This window comes from Camelus ferus, chromosome 17 (assembly GCF_009834535.1).
Source record: "Camelus ferus isolate YT-003-E chromosome 17, BCGSAC_Cfer_1.0, whole genome shotgun sequence".
In the NCBI taxonomy this organism is placed as follows: domain Eukaryota; kingdom Metazoa; phylum Chordata; class Mammalia; order Artiodactyla; family Camelidae; genus Camelus; species Camelus ferus.
This window is the reverse complement of record NC_045712.1, coordinates 19,429,636-19,452,691: the sequence shown is the minus strand read 5'-3', so window position 1 is coordinate 19,452,691 and position 23,056 is coordinate 19,429,636. Positions and strand designations below refer to the sequence as shown.

The 23,056-nt window shown below is 36.3% G+C and overlaps 1 protein-coding gene and 1 long non-coding RNA gene across 5 annotated transcripts in view; one reads left to right on the top strand and one right to left on the bottom strand.

The window, feature by feature from the left end:
* The window catches only part of DENND6A (DENN domain containing 6A), a 45,311-nt gene extending 24,966 nt beyond the window's left edge, over positions 1 to 20,345 (bottom strand). For 2 of the 4 annotated variants that reach the window (XM_032458228.1, XM_032458229.1), the window contains exons 1-4: positions 20,049 to 20,345; positions 8,223 to 8,261; positions 8,082 to 8,124; positions 1,847 to 1,959 (exon numbers count right to left, since the gene is read on the bottom strand). In XM_032458228.1, coding sequence (XP_032314119.1) covers positions 1,847 to 1,959; positions 8,082 to 8,124; positions 8,223 to 8,261; positions 20,049 to 20,285 — 432 coding nt within the window. In that variant the 5' untranslated portion in view covers positions 20,286 to 20,345. The other 2 variants (XM_032458230.1, XM_032458231.1) reach the window with 2 other exon arrangements.
* Positions 20,345 to 23,056, top strand: part of LOC116657113 — a 35,644-nt gene continuing 32,932 nt past the window's right edge. Inside the window, exon 1 of the long non-coding RNA XR_004312108.1 lies at positions 20,345 to 20,629. This is a non-coding gene — a long non-coding RNA (uncharacterized LOC116657113). The remainder of the gene's footprint in view (positions 20,630 to 23,056) is intronic.

The following is a 23,056-nucleotide window of genomic DNA, read 5'->3' as shown; positions in this document are numbered from 1 at the left end:
ACTAAACTACTAAGGTCAGATTTTAGCCCCTATAACTTACTCTGTTTATGTTCTTTATTCAAATCTGTGCTAGTTAATGGAATTTAGGAAACAATCAAATTCTATTTTGAGTTAGAGTCAGTCTTGAAATGAGATATCCTAATACAAAATTTCCAGAGAGAAAACAAAAGGAATTAAATGCCAATCTGAATCTTACATGGGCAGTTATATTTTTACCCAATAATAATGAAACACTGGAATGTTTATCAACATACACTTTGAAAGCTAATTACATTCCAAAAAACTTAAAAATTTTTATATCCTAGAGGAATAAGCTCTGATCCAGTTCCTTATTTCATTGTTACTCTTTAAACAAATAGTTATTGGCCACCTGCTTTAAACAAGTCATTGTGTTAGAGAAAATACAAAGATACAGTTCCTTAAGGAGATCACAACCTAAGAAGGATAAGAAAAGTACAAAAATGACTATTATGTAAAAGAAGGGCAGGTACCATGAAAAAAGCACGAAGTGTTACAAAGAGGTCAAGGGGGAAGAGATTACCTCTGTCTATGGGGATCAGTAAAGAGTTCCTGGAGGCAGCTGTTTTTGAATTGGGCATTGAAGGATGGATATGATTTAAACAAAGACAAAGACATTTCAGGTTTAGAGATTCAAGAGTTTGAGCAAAATCACACAAAGAAAGAAGAATACAAGCTACCTCAAGAAAAAGTATATAGTTCAGCTTAGTTCAAATATGGCACATGTATAGAAAGGAGATTAAGCTGGAAATTAGAGAGGTGTAAAGGCTCTATTTTGGAGGGCCTAAGAAGCGAGAACAAGGAAACAGTACTATCATCAGTTCTTTATTCATTAAGCAACAGGTAATCATTTTATATTTTATTTATTGTATGTAATAGATATATACACTTTAGCTGGGAACACTGTGTAAGATATATTACCCTGAAAAAGATAGGAGATGGATGTCTTTGGGCAAATTTCTTATCCTCAATAGCCCTCAATTCCTTCATTTGCAAAAGGAACTCTCTCAGAACACTAAAAGGAGGATTAATAAGATAATACATGCTTACTGATACAATGTATGCGTATTGCTAAGAACATAAAAAGCTCTGATAAATTGTAACTATCATTATCAACAGTTGAAAGAATATGTTAATAGTGATAGCTAAAGGCCATGGAAAGGAGGGGATGGCTAAAGAGACATTTCAAAGGTATATCTTTGCTAACTGGGAGAGGGTCCTGACATTACTGGAACCAGGAAGGTCAGCTATAAATGCTTATTTTAGGCAAGAGATGTCAAGTTCTTCTTGGATGTACTAATAGGACATTGAGATGGAAATGTTCTTCATGCTGATGGAGATGTAAGTGTGAAGTACCAAACAGAAACCTACACTCTGGAATCATCTGAATTATTAACATTGTTTTAAATAAACATAACTATAAACCAAAGCTCATTTAAAAATCAAAAAGAGACAACTATAATTCTATCATAAAGTAGGTAGGAATTACCACAGGGAATCTTCAACTCTGGATGATATTTACTCATATACTATCACCCCACCTCCACATCTAAACAAAGAGTTATTAACAAGTGAGAAAATTACCTCAACATTCTAATTTCACAATTCACATTGGTATTATAATATATTTTTAAGAAAAGCAACTTTATAAAGTCTCTTTCATTCACATACTAAATCCTTATAAATTAGACTCGGGAAATCTAGCAGTATAATACAGTAAGTAATAAGACAAAAGTACTATAATTATGAATACTACAAGAGGTAACTGAGTAACTGAGTTCTAAAGTTTCCTCTCACGTGGACATTCTCCTTTTACTACTTTTCCAACCTTTAAGTAAACTGGTAAATCTTTGTCAAATTGATCCAGAAGACAATGCAGTGACACCCTCCTCCCAGAAGACTGTCGAAATCTAAAACAAAACTGGGTATCTCCAAGACAACCTAATGAAAACAAAGATAAAAGAAATTAAGAATAGCACAGTATAACACTGATTTATCCAGTTTCATCAAATGTTAAAGCTGAAGGGGTCTTATAAATCATTTAAACCCATTGTATCACGTTTTAGAGAAGAAAAAGGAGATCCTGAGAGTTCAAGTGACTTGCTCAAAGCCATCTTTGTTGGCTGGAGGCCAAGCCTATTAGTAAAACATGCATCTTAACTCCTATGTCCCTTTACTATTTTTCCTATTCCATTTTCTCTATATAATTAAAATTTTTTTGAAAACTGTATATAATGTTCATTCACAAACATAATAATGAGCAAAAGAAGCAAAATACAAAAGAACACAAATTGCTCAAATCCATTTATATTTATATATATATACACACACACACATTTTTTTTTTAAAGCAGGCAAACGGTAGTGTTTAGGAATGCATGGTTGGGTGATAAACCACAAAGAAAAGCAAGAAACATTACTATAAGAATCAGGATAGTAGTTACCTTTGGTGAGACAGAGGGAAATAGTGTTTAGGAGGGGACATGAGGCAGATTTTGAGGTATTGGCAAAGTTCTATTTCTTGACCTTGTATGTGTTTTATATTTTATAATGAGAATTTTAAAACAAACAAACAAACAATATAGCAAACTCTTTAAAAAAATAATCATTTTATCAAATCTCTTAAAACATTACCCAAACTTCCAGGCAATAATTACAAAAACTTCTTAATACTCTAAAAAGTAAAAGACACATGAAGTAGCTTATCACTCAAATTCTTCCCAGTTACTATATTTAGAATAAGATTACATAAAATATGAAATGTGCTCAAGATTTTACTACTTATTACTATACACAGAAGTATTTTTTTTTTAGCACATGAAGTTCTCAAGAAAGGAAGCAGAAACTTGATAAAGTTTTTTAAAAAGCAACTCAGTATGTACACCTAAATGCAAATATAGAAACTAATATTTCTTTGGTGGAGAAGGGAAGAAACAAAGCAGACTGGAAAGTGAGTCAATTCAATTTCTTTACTTTTTATAGCAGATAGTTCAAAATAAGGAAAATACAAGAGACCTGAGAGAATGGAAAATACTCCTAGCTTTTAGTTCAGGAAATTTATATAGAGATGTTCAGTTTTTCTCTTTAGAAGGCATTTAAAAGGAAGGGAGAGAGGAAGGGAGGAAGGGAGGGAGGAAGGAAAGAAGGAAGGAATCCACTGAAAAGTACACACTAATTTCTATGAGACACTTAGTAACAAATAGCAGAAAAATGCAAACGATTTTAAGGAAGAGATGTTTAGCCTCTGGAAAATGTAAGGAATGCTGAGCTTTGGAAAGAAAATAATGACGCTCTCACAGCCTTAAATCCCTACCTACCAGGCTCCATTCCCATAATACCAACTCCTTATCTGGGTAAACCTTTGTTCTCCATCCTGACCTCACCATTATTGGGACAGGAAAAGAGGCATTATCGATTGGCAAGCAGGTTATTCACATTAGCCTTGCAGAAGACAATACCTAGGAAGGACAAGGCAATCCTGACACCCTACAATCTCATCAAAAATAAATCTACATTGGTAGTATGACCATCCAGTTTGCCTATTTAACAAGACAGTGAATCTCTACTTAAGCAATATAATGACTACATAAGAAAGAAGGTAAAATGACTGGGACATGAGGGCAGAGTTATTTTCTGAGGAAAAAGGAGCCACACTCAATAGGATGTAGTCACAGGTCTGTCAGTAATCAGCCTCCAAGAAGTCATGTAAACTAAGGTTCTCAATTTCCTTGTCAAAAAAAGTAAGGGGTATTGTGAGATAATCTCTAAAGTCACTTCCAGCAGTCATATTCAATAATTCTAAAATAAAACTCCACAACTGACCTACCATTGTACTGAATTCCAAGTACCTTACCCAATATATTCACCAAGAAAACTAAAGATCTATAAAGATCAAAAAAGATCTGAAAGTTATGCTATATGCACTATAGCTATCTGATTGTTAACACTAACATGGGGAAAAGTTCTAATGGAAATGATTTTTTTTCTTGATATAAGTCAAAGAATAAAGATGAATTTACACAAATTTTAAGGTTAAATGACGGTTCTCCAAGGAAAATACACCTTAACATGGGTTCTTGATTAAGAGCAACATAAATGCTTCCTTTAAAAGTAGCAGGTACTAAGAAAACAGCAAGTTTGCTCAGCAAATCCCTGCAGCTTGAGGGAAAGTTCCAGTTTAATTAACCTAACATAATCTTCACTAGCCTAGAAAACAGAACTAATAATCACACTCTTTAAACCAAGAAAATTCCTGTAACCTTCCCCCACCATCCTTTTCCAAACAACTAAGTTTTTTACAACAGAAGTCAAACAGAATCATAGGTCAAAATTATTTTCATTATTTTCTCTGCCTCAGAAGTGATTTTCCTCCCCCTTTCAATGTATGATCTGAGCACCAATTTCACTGAGTGCTTACTCTGTGGAAGGCACTGTCCTAATACTGTAGATATATTAACTTATTTGGTCTTCATGCTTCTCAGGTAGGTCTCATTATTATTCCTGTTTATGAGGAGGAAACCAAGGCACAGAAAGGTTATGTAATCATCCAAAGAAATCAATCTGCTAAGTAACAAGAACAAGAAGTTAGACCCAAGAAGTCTGCCTCTGGGGCTGGTGCTCTTAACCATTACATCATAATGGCTCTTTCAAGTCAAAATGGACTTCAAAGACACCACTTCTACTTATACGAAATATCCAGAATAGGTAAATCCACAGAGACAGAAAGTAGACAGGTGGCTGCCCAGGGATAGGGGTGCTGGCTGGGGTGAGGGTAGAGGTAAGTAGGAGAAATATAGAGTATGAAGTTTCTTTTTGGGTGATGAAAATTTTCTAAAACTGATTGAGGTGATAGTTGCACAACTGTGAATATAATAAAAAAATCACTGAATTTACACTTTACATGGGTAAATTGTATCTCAATAAAACTTTTTTTTTTTTAATGCTACTTCACTGCCAATTGGAGCAGATCAAAGCTTCTCTACTTTACTCAAAAAACAAAGGTCCTTCTGAAAAGCACCCAACTGAAGAGTTGCTGAACTCACTGGTTTCTGGGCCAATCCTGCCAGTCACAGCTCCTCCTATGTGACTGTCCTGTGGTATGCCACAAAGAGCTCTCCTCTCATTTTAAAATTATTAAGGGTACAGATGATTTTATCTTTTATATCTGCCAACCAAACCAAGACTGCAAAGCTATAGATAAACAGAAGACACCGTCCTATATCAAAAATATTACTTGAGATTTGAGGAAAAAAGCTTAAATATTTTTCCTAAAGGGAGCAGGCAACTTGAAACAGTATTTTTATATTAGCACAAAACAGCAATAGAGCAGATCAGAAAAAGACTAAGATAAAACATGAGACTTTAATAACTGGCCCCATCCCTCGGCCTTCAGCTCTATGTAGTCATCTTCTCTGTGATTAGAGTTGGAATTGATGAAAAGCAGGATTTTAAACCAGAGCTTCTCTACGTGTAGGCTATAGACTGATATGAGTCCACAAATTCCTGTTATGATCCATGATGAAATAAATACCCAAAGTGAGGATAAACATTTAGAAACTTACAGCAATCTGACACTGTCATGACAAATTTGGACTTAAATTTTATATTTCTTTGGTTTTTTTCCCTTTCATGTTTCTAATAATTCATGCATACATACTATATTTTATAAAAGCATTGTCCCACAACAGACTGGAAATTTTTAAAAAATCCAAATAACCCTTCAACACAGATAAGTATGAGAAACACTGCTTTCACCACTGGGAAGGGTAAAGTACATGATGATGTCCCAACTGTTTTCAGAGAAGAAATCTGCTGAGACAGATATTGTCTGCACATCTAATCCTTCCAGAACAAGGACTAATCTTTCCCTCAGATTCATCATTACTTAAAAGTCTCTCTATTAATGCTGAGTTTTTAATCTGGCCAAGTTTAGAATATAGAGATTACAATCCTTGGGTAACCATCACAGCCTAAGTCTCAGGAACACATATATCCAGATGATATTAATGGTAAGGAATAAGAAAAAAAAATCTGACAAATATTTATCAGAGAGAAAATATACTTTAAACTTAGTCTCCTAAAGATAAAAGCCATTCAAATGGAACAAGAAACTGAAACCTAAAAACAAACTAAATAAAATTTTTTTTTCCCCTAAAGTCATGGTATCTAAGGTGTGTGTGGGTAGAGGGTGGAGGAGGTGGAGGGCTGGCAAACCCTTTCACTGGGAATCCCAAAAGTATTCTTCTTTATCTGTATAGTTTACCATAGAGTCTAAGTGCTGTTTTAATTTTTTTAAGTGTGCACCATGGAAACAAAAGCTAGATTATGATTCTTTCCTAAAGACTGCTGTACTGTGCTTTCTATAACAATAATGCTATCTTGGGAAAAAACTAAATACATTTCAAAGTTGGCCGAGTACTAGCTCCAACTTCCATTCAATAAACACATAAGTGAGACAAACTACTTAGATAATTACAACTGAGAACAGTGATCTCAAATATATAAATAATGCATAGTCTCTTGCTGTCTAGATGAACACTCATCTGTGAGGATGGCTAGGTGTCTATTCTAAGATCATTTGTTGATTTTACTTCTAAATACCAACCATACTTCAAAATAAAATGACCCATACTTCATTTGATGTGCAGTTTATAAAAAAGGCATTACAAAACATGTGTAGGTCACTCAAATGCCTGAAATACTGAAAAAATTCTGGTTTACAAAGTTTACACTTGAGTTTAACTTTCAATAAGAAAATGACTGATACAGAGACTAACTATAAACTAGAAATAAAAAAGACTATCCAAACACCACATAATTAACTTCTTGGTCTTGATGCTCATGTAGGGAGATGAAAAAGAGAAAGAGCCATGAAAACCAGGCGAGATCTGAAAGAGAAGTGTATGCAGCATAATCCACTGGGACTCCAATCACATAAAGTCAGTTCATCCTGTAATCCACACAACTCAGCTTACCCTGAGCCACGGAAGTCCAGTCCAAGACTCAAACTACATTCAGAACTACAAGTATGGACTTTGTAAGGAAAATGTAATCTGAAGTGAGAGGAGATTCTATAAGACCTCTCTATCATTATTTAATCAACAGGCAAAACATACTACAAGAATCCAATAATTTCAGGTCAAAACAAAAGGCTTCCTGGGATCTCTCAAAGAAGTCTTTTTTTTTTTTCAACCAAGAAATCACTTTTTTTTTTTTTTTTAAAAAAAACATATTTCATGAAAGCTGAGTTCCAAATGTATAGGAAAAAACTCTGGAAGCATTTATAAGGAAAAGAGAAAATGCTTTTAAAAACTAAAATGTTAAGTCTTCCCAAATCAGAGTAACTATAGTAAATTAACAGGATATCAGAAGTAACCACAAAAGGAAAGGGAACTGGAATGCCTTGCTTCACAGGATTCCGTGTGTGGTCTAAGAAGTTGAATGTTCTAGTCACGATAAGCCTGAAAAACTATTTTGAGAGTGAAACACAAGAGGTGATCTGAAAGATTTCAATAATTAGGACCACACAAAGGGAGAGTTTAAAAGAGAACAGTCAAACCAAGCTTAATTATAGTAGCAGACATTTATAAAGTATATTCTATAGCCAAGCACTATTCCAAATACTTTATATACACTAACATAAACTACTGGAAATACTTGATGGCCATGCTTTATAACCATATTCGCCCTGTTGTGTTTTTTTTTTTTTTTCCCCTGCTTTTACAGAGTTCTTGGCAAGCTCCCAAATCCTGAACTGAAAGAAAACTGTTTTACTATAAATCCTCAAACACACCAATGTCACTGATTTTCAATCTCTTTATGACTTCAACAGTGTATTGCTCCACGATGTTTTACCTCATTACAATGTAACATTTAAAAAGTTGAACCAACTAAAAATAAGACATTACTACGCATCATAAAACTAAGAATCAAAATCATTGCCCTGTTAGGCTGAAATTCAGTTTGCATTCTACTATGTTAATTCAATCAATGTTCAAATATGAAGAATATAATCAGTGTTCTTATTACAAAATTCAACAGAAACACCACATGAAAAATAGTTACCTGAATTTGAATCTGGAAAAGACAAATAGCAAATATTGGTTTTCTGAAAAAGAAAACAAAAACTATATATGCTGACACATACACATCAATAAAAACAAACAAATACAGCAGTAAACTATACAGAGCAGTATTTTTACTTACTTCTTTATCAGTAAGTTTGGAATGCTGAGGATAAATTACCTAGAAGAAAAAGAGTTAGATTCTGTTACACAAATATATTGAATATATATTATAAACATTCATAGGTACTTTTAAAATAGTAATTGGCTATGATCAAATCATTTAAAGAAACAGTTCACAAATTTTAATTTAATGAAATATGGGAGAAGCTGTGAGAATTGAATAGGATTTATATTATGCAAAAAAAAATTTTTTTGAGTCAAAGTCATCTCTGAAAATTGTGAAATCTTGAGTTATCAAGAATAATTTACCAACTGAATTGCTACTAATTCAGTTTATTGAGTCTTTTCTTTGGAAGTCTAAGTCTAAAGAATATTTGATCAGCTGGTAGCAACTTGAAGAAATAATGATTTTAAATTGATTCCAAGAAGTAATACAAATCACTAACTACTTATTAAAAGAAAGATGAAAAGCAAAAAAAAAGTTTAACTATTTACAGTTCAAGAAATCTCAAGGGCCACCTTCCCCACCACAAAGCCTATCCTAATTCCCTTCAATTCCTTCAAATAATCTCAGCATTTTCCTCGACAGGTTGGTTTAGTGCCTGCAGTGACCACAGCCACCTTCTGAGGAAAACTGCCCCATAGCACCTACAGAGGAAGTAAGACTAGGCCAGCACAGCTCCTGTCAGAACCAGCACCAGCAAACACCAGAACCAAGGGCACCCACCCTACAGGCCAATCAACCAACTGCCTAGATGTGGCTGGGAGTGCAAATTCTGCCCCAAAGAATACCAGTGCTCAAGTGGACAAGTCTAGATTCTCTCAGGAATGTGAAGAAGAGATGAGATTAGGAGCAGGAGATTAGATAGTGGCAGATAATAAAAAGGAGAGAAAAAACGACACAAAGCAGCTAAATTACATTAATACTGGGTTGCTAACGTGGAGATCCATGACTTCCCACTTCTGAAAGAATCCATGCATTCTTCCACTCCCTAGAGCTGCCCAAGAGCCTGAAAATCTTCCATTTCCTGAAATAACATATAGTAATATCATATTATAAACTGCATTAAAGTGGTTTCATATATTTATTTCATTTATTTAGTTCTCACAATAACAGATAAGGCTAGCAGTGCTATCCCTAATTTACATATAAGAAAACTAAGGAAAGAAAAAAGATGGAGAGAACTAATATTTACTGAGCATCTTCTGGAGTTTTTAATTTTCACAACAACTCTATTGTTCTCATCTTTACAGAAGAGTGTACAAGTTCACAGTAGTTAATGCTCCCAAAATTTATTTACCTAGGAAGTGAAAGAGCTAGGACTTTGATTTAGGTCTGTCTGGTTCCAAAGTATACAAGCCACCATTCCTCACTCCACCCTTACTAGCAATCATTAACCTGTAATCGCAGCCCTCTTTCCCAGGATGTGGCATATAATTCTTTTCAACTCAGGGACATGGGGAGGGTCAACAGAGTTGGTATGTTACATGAACACCACCCACCATTCCTGGAATAGAGAAAGACAATAAAGTCAATATTCTCTCCACTTACTCTGCTTTGTATCCCATGTTCAGACCAACCTGACCTAACTTCTGACTCCACAATTTATGAAGGCATAAACCTGGTCTGTTTTGTTCACCACTCTGTCTTTAGCCCAAGAACAGTTTCTGGTACATAGTAGTAAGAAAATAATTTCTTCAATCAGTGGATATACCCTCAAATTAGTTGAACAACTCAATATTTAATAATTCTTCAAGTGTATGCAATCTTCCTTGCTTCATCTTGAGACCATTTTACCTTGTTACCTTTAAAGCAGAGATGGCAAACTTATAAGCTATTTAACCATATTTTATGAAAATTCCATTACATCTAAGTTACCCTGGAGTTTGCTGGCCTAAAACACATTGGCAAGTTTAGTGGCCTATAATAGCTTAATCTTAGACTCTAAAGCCAGTTTTATGTGAATGTCCTTCAGATTTTTATTTTCTCAAGTTAAAATATCAACTCAAAAGCAAATATACAAAGTTTCATTTTCTGTTATATAAACACATCATAGTGGTTCCTTTGGACTTTGGCTTCCTAAGGTTTAAAATACTAGCATGACAATATAGGAAAAAATACCAGTATATTTTACCCATATAGATGAGTACCTTAAATATATATATAACATGTGTATGTGTATATATGGGGGTGTGCGTGTATATTTAAGGGGTTTAAATATGCTACACATGTTTAAGTAAGCTAAAAGAACTTAAAAACTATATAACCTATCAAGTCTACCTTTTAGAAACTCACTGAACTAGGCTGTCAAACATGAATAGCAGAATTTCATTTTAATGTACTGTTAGAACTGCTCAGTGTTCTATTTTGGAATAGATATGATATTCAAAAAGAAATAATGTGCATTTATATGCTACAGCTACTGAAATGGTCATACTGTACTTAAGATCAGAAAAATCAGAAAAATTCATACTTAATTTTAAAACTTCAACTAAGCTCCCTATTCAAAAAAAAGAAGAAAGAAAAGTTAACCATTGCCAAGTATTTCAAACTGCACAAATTGCCAGTTACTAGAATTATTATCTATGTACATTCTTTACCCTGTTATAAGTTTGGGCAATCACTGTTAGTTTTGTTTGGTCAGTTAGCTCCTGATACCTATACAGGAATTAATCAACTGTGGATTGGCTCTAGTACCTGGAGACGCCTCTGGCTTGAGGTTTCCTCTCTCCACAGCTCAAGTCCAGGCATCTCTGTCCCCCAGGCCACTGGCATTCCTGGGAGGCATCAAAGGGGGACAGAGAGCATCAACTAATGTCACTCTGGTTCTGTTACCTATGTTAAGATCTCCCATATTACAAACAAATAGGGGAGAGGGGGCCAGATAATATGCCAGGAGAAAACTAAGTTTTATTTGAAATAATTATTAAGGCCTAAAAATGATGACACAGCATAAATATTTCCCATCATGATATGATGGGGAAAAAATGTGCCTCAGAAAAATATTAACATATATACTGGAAAATAGTATTACAAAATGTTTTAAATGGGGCTCTTCTCTTCAAAGGTGTGTCTCTCTGCCACTTTCTTGCCCTTGCATAACCTCACATTCTCACTTTAGTGTGAAAATAATCACAGTCCCAGGAGGAGGAAAATTAGGAATATGAACTAATTTACTGCTGGTATCACCTGAAGAAGGGGAAAATGCATGCTTGCCATGCACCCTGGCTGCGTGTGCCTACCTGGTGCCATGTAATTTGATGTCTGTCCCCACGCACGACCCTGCCTAGTGAACCAGGCTTGACAGAGACTACATTTCCTCAGAAAACACCTGCCCTGATCACCTACATAAACATTAACTCACATACAAACAACATCATATCCTTAAAGGGAGGGTGAATTCTAAACACAAAGAGAATTAAGCCTTCAGTGACTAGACAATAATGTATACTGCAAACTGAACGTGGAAATTGTTTACAGGCAAAAAACAAATATACATTTTCAACCGATAATATCTCCTGTAATTTTTTTCCATTGGCTGAAAAGTATTTTAGGATATACTAAATACAATATAATATCTCTTTCAAAAGGTTTTTTAATATGAAAATTAAAACAATGACACTCCAGTAGCAATAAGTACACCTAACACCCAGATGTTGATTGCTAAACACCATTCTTCAATAAAAATAATCAGGGCTCCTTGGAGAGGTGGCTGTTTACAGGGTTGGGGTAGGAAAAATATAAGATGAGGCTGGACCATCTTGGGACACCAGAAAGAAAGGAAGTGCTAAAAAAAAAAAAAGAAAAGAAAAAAGGTAAGGGCATGTCTAAAGGACACAGGAATACTCAAAACTGGAACAATGTGATCAACAAAATAAACAACAATAATGCTAGATTATAACCCAAAGAATGAAATGAGTATTTGTGAGTCCACACTGATACAGATAGATAGATAGATAGATAGATAGATAGATAGATAGACAGACAGACAGATAGATAGAAAGAAGAGAAGGGGCAATTTTTCTTTACATAAGAATTCCAGCTAATAAATGTAGAAGAATAAGGAAAACAAAATCACTACTAGAATACCAGAGTAATAATAAATTCTGTAGGAAAGATCCACTTTTGGATGCTGAAATTAACAAACAAAGTTTCAGAAACAAGATACTTCATAGTCTGAGTATCTCCAACAAAGTAAATATTTACCATTAAAAGAGAAAAAGAGTAAATTTACACAGATAAACCTGGCAGCAATCATATTAACCAAGTGATCAAAATTAAAATTGCCAGTAATATTATCATGTATCAAGAAGAGCACATCTTGTCTGGAGTAGTCTTCCCAATAATGCATAAACTCAGACTAATCATAAGAACACAACAGAAAAACTCAAACTGAGAGATTATTTCAAAATATCTGACCAGTATTCTTCCAAAGTGTCATGGTCATGAAACATAAGAAAAGATTGAGGAACTTCCACAGACTGGAGAGGGCTATGGCAATATAACACCTGCCTGCACTGTAGGAATGTAAGTTAGATCCTGAAACAAAGGACATAAGTAGAAAAACTAGTGAAATTGAATAAATCCTGTTGTCTAGTAAATAGTATCATATCAATGTTATATCTTACTTTTGATAATTGTACTGTATTTGTATAAAATGTTAACTTTAGAGGAAACTGACTTACTTTTTTAACTCTATATAAGTCTAAAATTATCTCAGGATAAGGTTTTTAAAAAAGTAACACCTATACTTCATATCAAACAAAAAGAAATCCAAAGTGGATCAAAGACCCAAGTGTAAAAGCTAGAACTATAAAACTCTAGGAAGAAAACACAGGAATAAATCTTTATGACTGCAGTTTAGGCAATGGTTTCTTAGCAATTACCAAGCACAAGCAACTATAAATAAATTGAACTTCACCAAAATTTATAACTTCTGTGCTTCAAAGAACACTACCAAGAAAGTGAAGACAAACCACAGAATAGAAAAGTTTTTTTGCAAATCATATATCTGATAAGGGTCTAGAGAACAAGATATATAAAGAACTCTTATAATTCAACAATAAAAAGTCAATTAACCCAATTTTTAAATGAGAAAAGAACGTGATTAGACATTTCTCAAAAAAAGATACAAAAAAGACCAATAAGTACATGAAAAGACACCCAACATTAGTCATTAGAGAAATAATTAAATTGGGGAAATGCAAATAAAATCACAATAAGATACTACCTCATACCACTAGGACGGCTGTAATCAAAAAGACAGATGATGTGCTGGCAAGAATATGGAGAAATTAGAAACCTCATACATTACTGATGAAAACGTGAAAATATAGTCACACGGGAAAAACGGGAAATCCATTTAGTAGTTTCTCAAAAAATTAAACATAGAGTTTCCACATGACCCAGCAATTTCACTTTCAGGTATATATCCAAAGGTGAAAACATACATTCACACAGAAACCTATACATGAACATTCACAGAAGCATTACTCATCAAAGCCAAAAAGTGTAAACAATCCAAATTTCCATCAAATGATGAACGGATAAACAAAATGTGATGTATCCACACAGTGATATAAAATTCACTCATAAAAAGGAATGAAGTACTGATACATACTACAACACAGATGAACCTTAAAAGCATTCTACTAAATGAAAAAAAGCCAAACACAGAAGGGCACATGCTGTATGATTCCATTCATGTGAGATATACAGAAAAAGATAATCCATAGAGACAAAGTAGATTAGTGGCTGCCAGGGACTGGAGGGGAAAGGGAAATGGGTCATGACTGAAAAGAGGATATAAGGGAAATTTGGGGGTAGTAATAATATTGTTTCTTGATCTCCATGGTTGTGACATGGTATATTCACTTTATGAAAATTCACCAAAAATACAGACTTAACGATTTGTGCACTTCCCTGTATGTATGTTACATTTCAATAAAAATGTTTAGATATTTTAAAAGGTGGAAAAATGACCTAAAATCCCAGTATCAGTATCCTCAAGTCCAGCCTGCTCTAAGTTAAATTATGCTACTAGAAAACTTAATCAGTTTGAACATGGAGTGGACAGTAAACCATATCTCTCAAAAAAAAAAAAGAGTAAAGTTTAGACACAGTTTTCCATGTTTCACACCATTTATCATAGAAAATACAAAAACATAAAGTACTTGCGGAATGACTAACTGGACAGAAGAATGTCCCAGATTATCTCCAGATTGCAATTATATAATTTCACAACCGAATCAGAGATTAGTAACACCAAAGAAGCCTTTGTAGAATCTGGGAGCCGAAGAAGCTCAAGAGGTCACTGAGGTTTTAAATCTCAAATCATAGAACTATTTCAAACTACTATGAGGTGCTACTATCTCTCAAGGAAATTTATTAGCACCCTACAAATCCTCCTATTATAATATTCACTGTTTAATGGCCTACTTTCCATGCTAGATTGTAAACTCATTGAAGGAAGGGATGACCAAGGCTTTATCTCCAGAACATACTGTCTGGATATGGTAGTTGCCCAACAATTATTTGCTGAATAGATGCTTCAATGAGACAGTATAGCAACCTACAATTACATATAATACCTGTTTCAGTTCAAACAATCAACTTGCTGAAGATCAAACACTGAGGCCATAGGTCATGCAAAAAAGGGAAAGAAACAAAGAAAACCTGTCATAAAGTTGCCTTTTTCTTTCTTCAGAAAAAATAAACAGAAACTTTGTTAAGATAAAGAAGACTGTGGGGACTACTCCAGGCTCCACCCTGCTAGGGGATAAAGGGGAATAAACAGGCAGTGACTCAAATAAAACAAAAGTGGGAAAGAAAGGCAAGTCAGTTCTGCTAACTGCTCTTTGAAAAATGGTGCAAGAGTTTGCTTTCAACCAAGAACAGATCTTTATCTTCAATGCGCTGAGAAGAGAAAAAAAAAATTGGGAGTGGGTGAGCAGTAATCAAATGATTATAAATTGTCCTGCTTTTTATAGATAATTCAACTGGACTGAAATTCTTTTCAGCAAAGAGGTAGAATACAAACTGTATGTACATACAAATAGACTATGTCATAGACTATCAGCAAAATGAAATCTAATAAACTTGATTTCCAGGAAATGCTTTAAATTTAAAACCTGTTTATACAGGTTTAGCTTGAATGATTCACATCTAAAGCTGTGCATTTTAAAAAATCAATTTAAGGCAAAATAATAGGAGTGAAGGAATAGCCAAAATAGTCCCACATTGATTACTGAATATGTGAGGACACTAATTATAAAAAGGGATTAACATATTGGGCATGCATCAAATGACAGACACTAAACATTTGCTTTACCTCGCTTAATACCTCAATAATACTCTCAGGGTATTATGTGCCCATTTTATAGTTGAGGAAAATGAGACTCAGAATTGAAGAAACTGGCCAAAAATCAGATAATCAGCAGATGTTCAAAACCCCAAAGCCTGTGTTCTTTTCACTAAACAGAAATTCTGTCCAGAAAGTTGTAAGGTCATAGCCTTCAAAAGGAGGAAAGCCACGAATGATTCCTCGATTCTTATAAAACTGGGGGCTACAGAGTTTCATGAGAAGACCTCAAATTATAGAAACGTCCCCTCCTATGATGTTCTAAAAGTTCTATGAGTTCACAGGTTTTAAAGGCCCTCAAAAAATCAGAACACCTCTAAGGATATGTGTACAGGTGGCAAATAACTCTGCACATTGCAGAAAAAAGAAAGGAAACTGCAAAGTATCCAAATTAAGGAAAATGAATAAATGAATCATGGTCCATTATATTCATGAAGAGTCTTTAATGATTTGGCAAATTGTTTATGAGAATGTTTATCAATAAAAGCAGACTCTTAACAGTAGACCTGTTGGGGAACTGCTGCCCAGCCTATGCTTTGGAAATGTCCCCTCCTTCCTTTGCATGGGTGAACCTAAGTGGCCACTACTGTTATTGAAACACTGTTTCCTGATCACAGCTGACTGAACAAAAGTGAGCATCTGACCCATGTGAAACCATTCAGATACTCCAGTATTTGAATAAAGTTTATACCTGGTTCCAGAACACAAAAGCAGAGTTTGGCTGAAATCAGTACCATGGTGACCCAAAGTCAAGCAAAATGGGGGAGCAGAAACTAAGACCCTTACAGAGGAAACAAGCCTCAGCATGGAGAATGGAATAGACATGCAAAGAGAAGCATTGACAAAAGACCACACAGCTCTACGGAGACAAAGACAAAAGCCTGGGGCTTTCCAAATCCCATGAGGTTCAACCCTGCTTCCTGCAGCTGGGTTCCAAAAGACTCCTTACAATCAGTCTCTCTTAATCTATTTGAGTGGATTTCTGTTCCTAACAAATTAATCTTTGACAGATATGAAATGATATAAAGAAAAAAATTAACAAAAATGCCAAATATTAATCTCTTTAGTATAATTGTGAGTGATGTTTTCTAGTGTTTCTAATTTTGTTTCTTGCCAAGTTTTCAACAATGAGCATATTATTACTCAATCAGGAAAAAAAAAAGCTTGAATAAATGAGGCAATTCGGGACTCAGGTAATTAAGTCTTTACCATATAATCAGGTAATTTCAGAGCTGGAAGTAACATAGAGTATATAACATCCAGGGATTTCAAACCTTGTTCCAGAGGACAGTTGGTGTCACTGTCTTGATGCTAGGACACTTCAGGGGAAAAGAAAAGCTGAGCACACCTCCTGTAGTGAACATCTTTTGAGATCTCTTCCCAGCTCAAAAGACTCCCTTCCTTGTCCCCTTCTTTTAGGACAGGGTCCCCAAGGGAAATTTTATGCAACAATGACCACTCCTCCAACCACCCAGGTCTTCGGCTGACTGCAGAAGAGTAAGAATGTGCCCCACACCAGGCCTGAGTAATCTCCTCTAGTATTTGGAATGAAAGTGACATTCACTTTCTTCCTTGAAGTGGCTGAAAAGGGCAACTTCACCATAAGGATCACAAAGAGGAAATCCGTTTGAAGGGAAGTGTGAAGCATGAACAAATCCATAATACAAGAGCATAAACAAGAGGCTTCCCTGGTTCTGGGTTCCAGTCATTTTCTGAAGTCCCTCTATGTCTGTACCTTGGCTATGTTGAAATACATCTGTGGCCTTACAGCAAGTTCACCTCTTCTGTGAGCTATAGCTTAGTTTCTGTTGTCTTGCAATCAAATATATCCACACAGGTCCCGTTTCAACCAGATCAGCCACTGAGGTACCACATGTGATTTTCATTTATACAGGAAAAAAGTTCCCCTACTTAAAAAAAGTACTGATTCTAATACTTCAACTTCGTTTTACTAGTAAGAAAACTTAGGTCCAAAGGCCTCATCTTCACAAAAGTTAGGGGTTCTCTCCACTGAAAATGAGAAAGATAATTTTAATGCTTCCCAAATACAGACTTCAATAGGTCTTAATGAGTCTCAGGCACTGTTTCAAATGCTTCATCAACATTAACTTACCTCTCACAACAATGCCATGATATAGATACTGTTATCCTGTCACAGAGGAGTGTGAGGCTCAGATGAGCTAAGTAGCGAAGATTCAAGCCAGGGCAGGCAGTCCAGCTCTGGAGTTCAAGCTCTTCATCAATATTTATTCTATCTCTTTAGTGGGGATTTAAGCTTAAATAAGTGGCATTGTTTATGCATTTGTTTAAAATTTGCAAATACTACTTTGTCATGGCAGAACAGACTTCTTTAAGTCTTTCTCAAGCCTAAGACTCAAGGATTGCCTTTCTATTAACACAGGTTGGTTGTAGGATATACTGTCCAAACTTACTTTGTACCTATTCCTTAATTAATTTCCCTTCTGAATCCCTATGGTTGTGTATTATAGGAAGTAGGTCTACAGCTACTATGTCATTTCTCCAACACAATTCTACACTCACCTTCTTGTCCCATTAAAACTCCTCCTGTCCATTTTTGGCCTAAATATGGCCATAATATAAAAGTGAAATGTATTTTCAACTATTTTGTTATATTAGTTATTAATCTGCATTCCTTTTTCTTCATTTTAAAAGTGGCAAGGTCCAATATTCTACATTTCTCAGGAAAACAAAACAAAATTAAGTTGTTTGCCTTTTATTTAATGTGCTTATCTTTCTCTGGATCTTTTATTAGGAAATCTTCCCCACCCTCAACCTATACCTTCTAAAATCAGCAATTCTTAGTCTGAGGACAATGGAACAGAAGGTCCATAAATGACCCCTAGATAGTCCACAGAAGTATATTTATGAGTTTGTATTAGCATTTTCTTAATGGAGAAAGTTCATGGAGTTTATCACATTTTTAAAAGGTCCAGAATGTAAAAAAGTTAAGAACTACAGACCTAAAGAAAACTCTGTGCAGTAGCATATACTATGGTAAATGAAGTTCAAATTAAGTCCTTTGGTGATTTACACTTTTATAGCACCTTAATTAAGCTAAGCATTGTTTATTTGGTCAGAAAAATATACTCACATTATAAAGAATGCCCAAATGGTAAGAGTCCAAAAGGATCCCCCTTAGCTATTTAAAAATGCAATCAACTACAATAACCCAACCATACATATTCTGGTTAAATTGTATTTTGCTACACATGTAACTTCAGGCTAATATGTCAATGTAAACGATTGATGGCTTAAAAATCTCTTCCTCATACGTCTTTGGGAACTGCTGTTTCTACCTCAAGATAAAGTACTGTTCATGTATCCACTCATTCTATCAAGTATTTACTGAACATCACTAAGTGACAGGCACTGCATTTGGCCCTATCTGCTAGTGTGATTAATTCTTGGTTCTCCTCTAAATTGTAGTCTCAATCTACAAATATAAGATAGAGCATCTTTTTCATATCTTTATGCCCAGCAATCAGCATAATGCCTAGATCTTAATGGAAACTCAATGTGTATTATCTGTGTAATGATAAAACACAGAGAAGACAGACTGAATACACACTTAGCATTAAGAAACTCCCCCTGGCCAATTTTTGTAGTTAACCTATGCCGCAAAAGTCAGAATGAGATGGTTCATTAAAATCTATCACCACTATCAGAACAAAACAATCTTCTAAACATACATCCTTCTGATGTTTTTCTTGGACACACAAAGACAAGCAATCTCTTACGCTACAAAAGGGGCCCTAAATAATGTCAAGAATAGTTAAAATTACAAGGCCTTTCAATAAGGCGTTATAAAATGGAAAACTTGACAGATTCACAAGCAAACGATTTTCTTTATGTTCATCTTGACATTAGCTTTCAGGCCGTTTCAGTTGCAGAATCAAGAAATAACAGAAATGAGGAACAAAAGGACAAGGAGAAAACCTCTGCTGACATAAGCATATCTGCTCAGGCTGAGTGGAATGCTCTGAGTTACTGCAAATGACCAAAACAATCTTAAAAAGTTGGTTGTGTGACGTTTGGCTATTATAGTTCACCATATGTCAGGGGCATTGTTTGCTTCTTGAAAATGTCCCAAGCACACTGCCTGCAGTCTTCTCCGCGTGCCGCTAACCATTCTAGTTATTCCCGTGACACCCAGTTAAAAAAAAAAAAAAGAAAGAAAGAAAAAGAAAGAAAGAAATTAAGAAAGGAAAAAAAAGAAAACACGACCATCAACAAGTATTTAGGAGGGGCCTAGAGAGAACTTTTCACCCCTAGCCACAGCCCACGATCCTCCCACAGGAACTGCCTCTGGACCGCAGCCTCGCGGCGAACGGGTGGTCGGCCACGCCCGGATGCGCAGAGGCCGGGGTCCAGGCCGGCCGGCCCGCGGGCCGCACGCTGTGCTGGGGCCGCGTTGGCGCGGGGACCGGGACAGGGCGCGGGGACAAGGTGTGGCCGGGCCTCACCTCCACGGCTTGGCCCAGCTCCAGATCGAAGCCCACCACACACACGCAGTGCAGCCAGGCCGAAAAGCCGTCCCAGCGCAGCAGGCCCCGGCCGCGGCCGTCGTCCTCTTCATCGTCCTCCGGGGTGGCTCCCGCCGCCACCACGGCCGGCGCCTCGCGCTTTTCGTCCGCTGCCACCGCCTGGTCCAACGGCCCGCGGGAGCCGGGCCCCGAGCCTGCCAGGCCCCGCAAAGCCATCCGCCTCCCCCCTGCTGTTCGCGCCGCCTCCACCGCGGACCGCGCCGCAGAGCGCGCTCGGCTCCGCGCAGGCGCAGCCGCCGCTGCCGCAGCCGCGGGAGAAGGACTCGGCCGGGGCGGGGCCGCAGCCCACGTGACCCTGGGAGCCCGGCTCAGCGCGGGGCCCGGGTACTACTGCGCAGACGTGAGGATGTCGCGAGGGCACGTGACTGGGATTGTGAAGCCGGCCCTGGCCGCCTATCTTAAATCTCTTCAGGATTGAAACAGTGGATCCTGGAACTCTGCTTCGCAGTCCAACGACCAAGGAATGAATTATTCTTGGAATGACACTTCGTAAATATAAGGTATTATTAAATTGTTAAAACATAATGTAACAGTGGTTAATATTTATTGAACACTCACTCTGTGCCATATTATGTGCCAAGCAAGTACTTTAGAAATATTACTTCACTGACTCTTAATATCATGGCTAGTAAGACATCATTATTTATTTAATTTTAGATAAGCTGGGGTTCTGAGAAGTTACATGACGAGTCAAACAAGTATTAAAACTCTGATGTCAGCTTACAGGTCTCCCGGGCAGTCGACTGACTGAGAGATCTGTGCCTTCATTCAGTTGTTCCCTCTCCAACAAGCTCCCGCCTACCTTTCTTGGCTTGGTTGCCTGTGATTCACTCAACACTTACCCAACATATCCAGACCTTCCTGGATCACCAGTGTAGCCTCCTCAACAACCTGTGGCTCACTTCCTCTTAAAGTCTCAGGGAGCTTTCTGTTCTCGGAGATCAGCATTGGCTAGGCACCCAGGAAGCACCGGGTCTATTGAATTGTTACTGATTATTAGTCCAGCATGATACTGCTGACTAGGATTTATTCAGCAGCTACTATGCTGAATGTAAACTGCACAGTGAAAGTAAATGAGAAACACACAATAATATCCCAGTAGAAAAGTGGGTAAAAGAGTGGATAATAATTCACAGTAAATGTATTTTTTTAAACAGAATAGTATTCATGCTTTTACACATATTATCTTAGCTAATTCTCCCAACAACCCAAAAGATAGGTCCTATTATTATTCTGATTTTACAGGTAAGGACCAGAGGCTCCATAGGTGACAATGATGTCACAGCCAGTAGGTGGCAAAACAAAGATTTAACCCAGATCTCTCTCACTGAACCCTAGCTCCTAAGCATTTTTCTGCACTGCTCAGTCAGATCTCCATTTGACAAGCATTGTTCTGTCCACAGCCATAAGATTTGTATTTGGAGTAAGTGTTAGCATCTGTTTTCAAGGGGAGGGTCAAATATTCTCAGACATCAGTAGTGATGTTTGCTAGAGACTTTTTTTTGGATATAAGATGAACTTAAGACAGTGTCAAAGTTAAAGGGTAACTCTTTGGCCAAAGCCAATCTGCCCTCCTTCTTCAGAGAATCACTGTAGTTAAGGGAGAAAAACTATATTCTGTATTTAAGTAAGTCTAAACCGTCAGTTAGGAAAGAACAGTTACCTTTAGTATTAAAGCCACAATGAGAAAGAGCACTAGAACTAGAAGTCAGAAGTTTTGGACTCTAGCACCAGCTCCACCCATGATCATGGTAGACAAGCTGTTTCAAGTCTGTTTCTGCATTGGCAAGACCAGAATGATCATTCTTGGCCTACTTACATCACTTGTTGTCCGAAAGAGCCAAGCTGTCACAATACACGTATTTTACTAGATGCTACCTCATAACTAATGATTAATGATTTTAAACACCAGTTGTTCCACAGGGCTGCCTCTTTGACATGTGGACAGACTGCCATTCCCTCAAATGCTCCTTTATAATTTTGGATTAAGAGTATTCTTGTCAAAATGCAGTATCCTGAAAAGTATTAAGAGGACCGTAAGTTTGATGAAGAAGAAAGCAGACCAAGGCTTTAAAGAATCTTAAAAGTGAAAAGAAAAAGATAATTCAATCTGCTTTGGAAAAAAAAACACACACACACTACTATTCAAATCTTTATACACAAAATCCACAACCACCAGGGAAAATAGAAGGTTCCTATGATTTTTTCCTTCCACCTTCATCACTTTTTTTTACTTCTTTTTAAATTTTTAAATTTTTCTCCAACTTTTTATTATTTTTAAATTATAGTCAGTTCACAGTGTTATGCTAGTTTCTAATGTATAGCATAGTGATTCAGTTATACATATATATATTCCTTTTCATATTCCTTTTCATTATAGGTTATTACATGATATTGAATATAGTTCCCTGTGCTGTACAGTAGGACCTTGTTGTTTATCCACCCTCATAATTTGATATTTGATGTTAATGTCAATTTTTACATAGTTTCTGTGGGTAATACTTGTATGGGATCTGACAGAAAAGGTGCTAGGACTTCATTCCTTCTTAAAATTCTGTCATTTAGAGCCTTTGAATCTGAAAGGAGATCTTGGATCAGTTTGGCTTTACAAACCTTCAATCCTATTCATGAATCTTTTGATGCTCGGTTAGCCAGTCACCATTCCATCATCCCTTATTAAGGTAAAGTCACTAACTTACAAAGCTGCTATTTTCTGGGTGTTCGTAAGGGCTAGAAAATTCTTCCTTTTATGGAGACAAGAGCAGCTACTCTGTAATGTACACTCTAACTTGGACTAAGTTGTGCTTGCTGAGATTACATAGAAGAGTCCAACTCTTCTACATGATAGCCCTGTGAATGTTTGAAAGTGATTATCCCACATCCTTATGCGTCTAGTTTCCAGGGTAAACTACCCCAGTTTCTTCCAA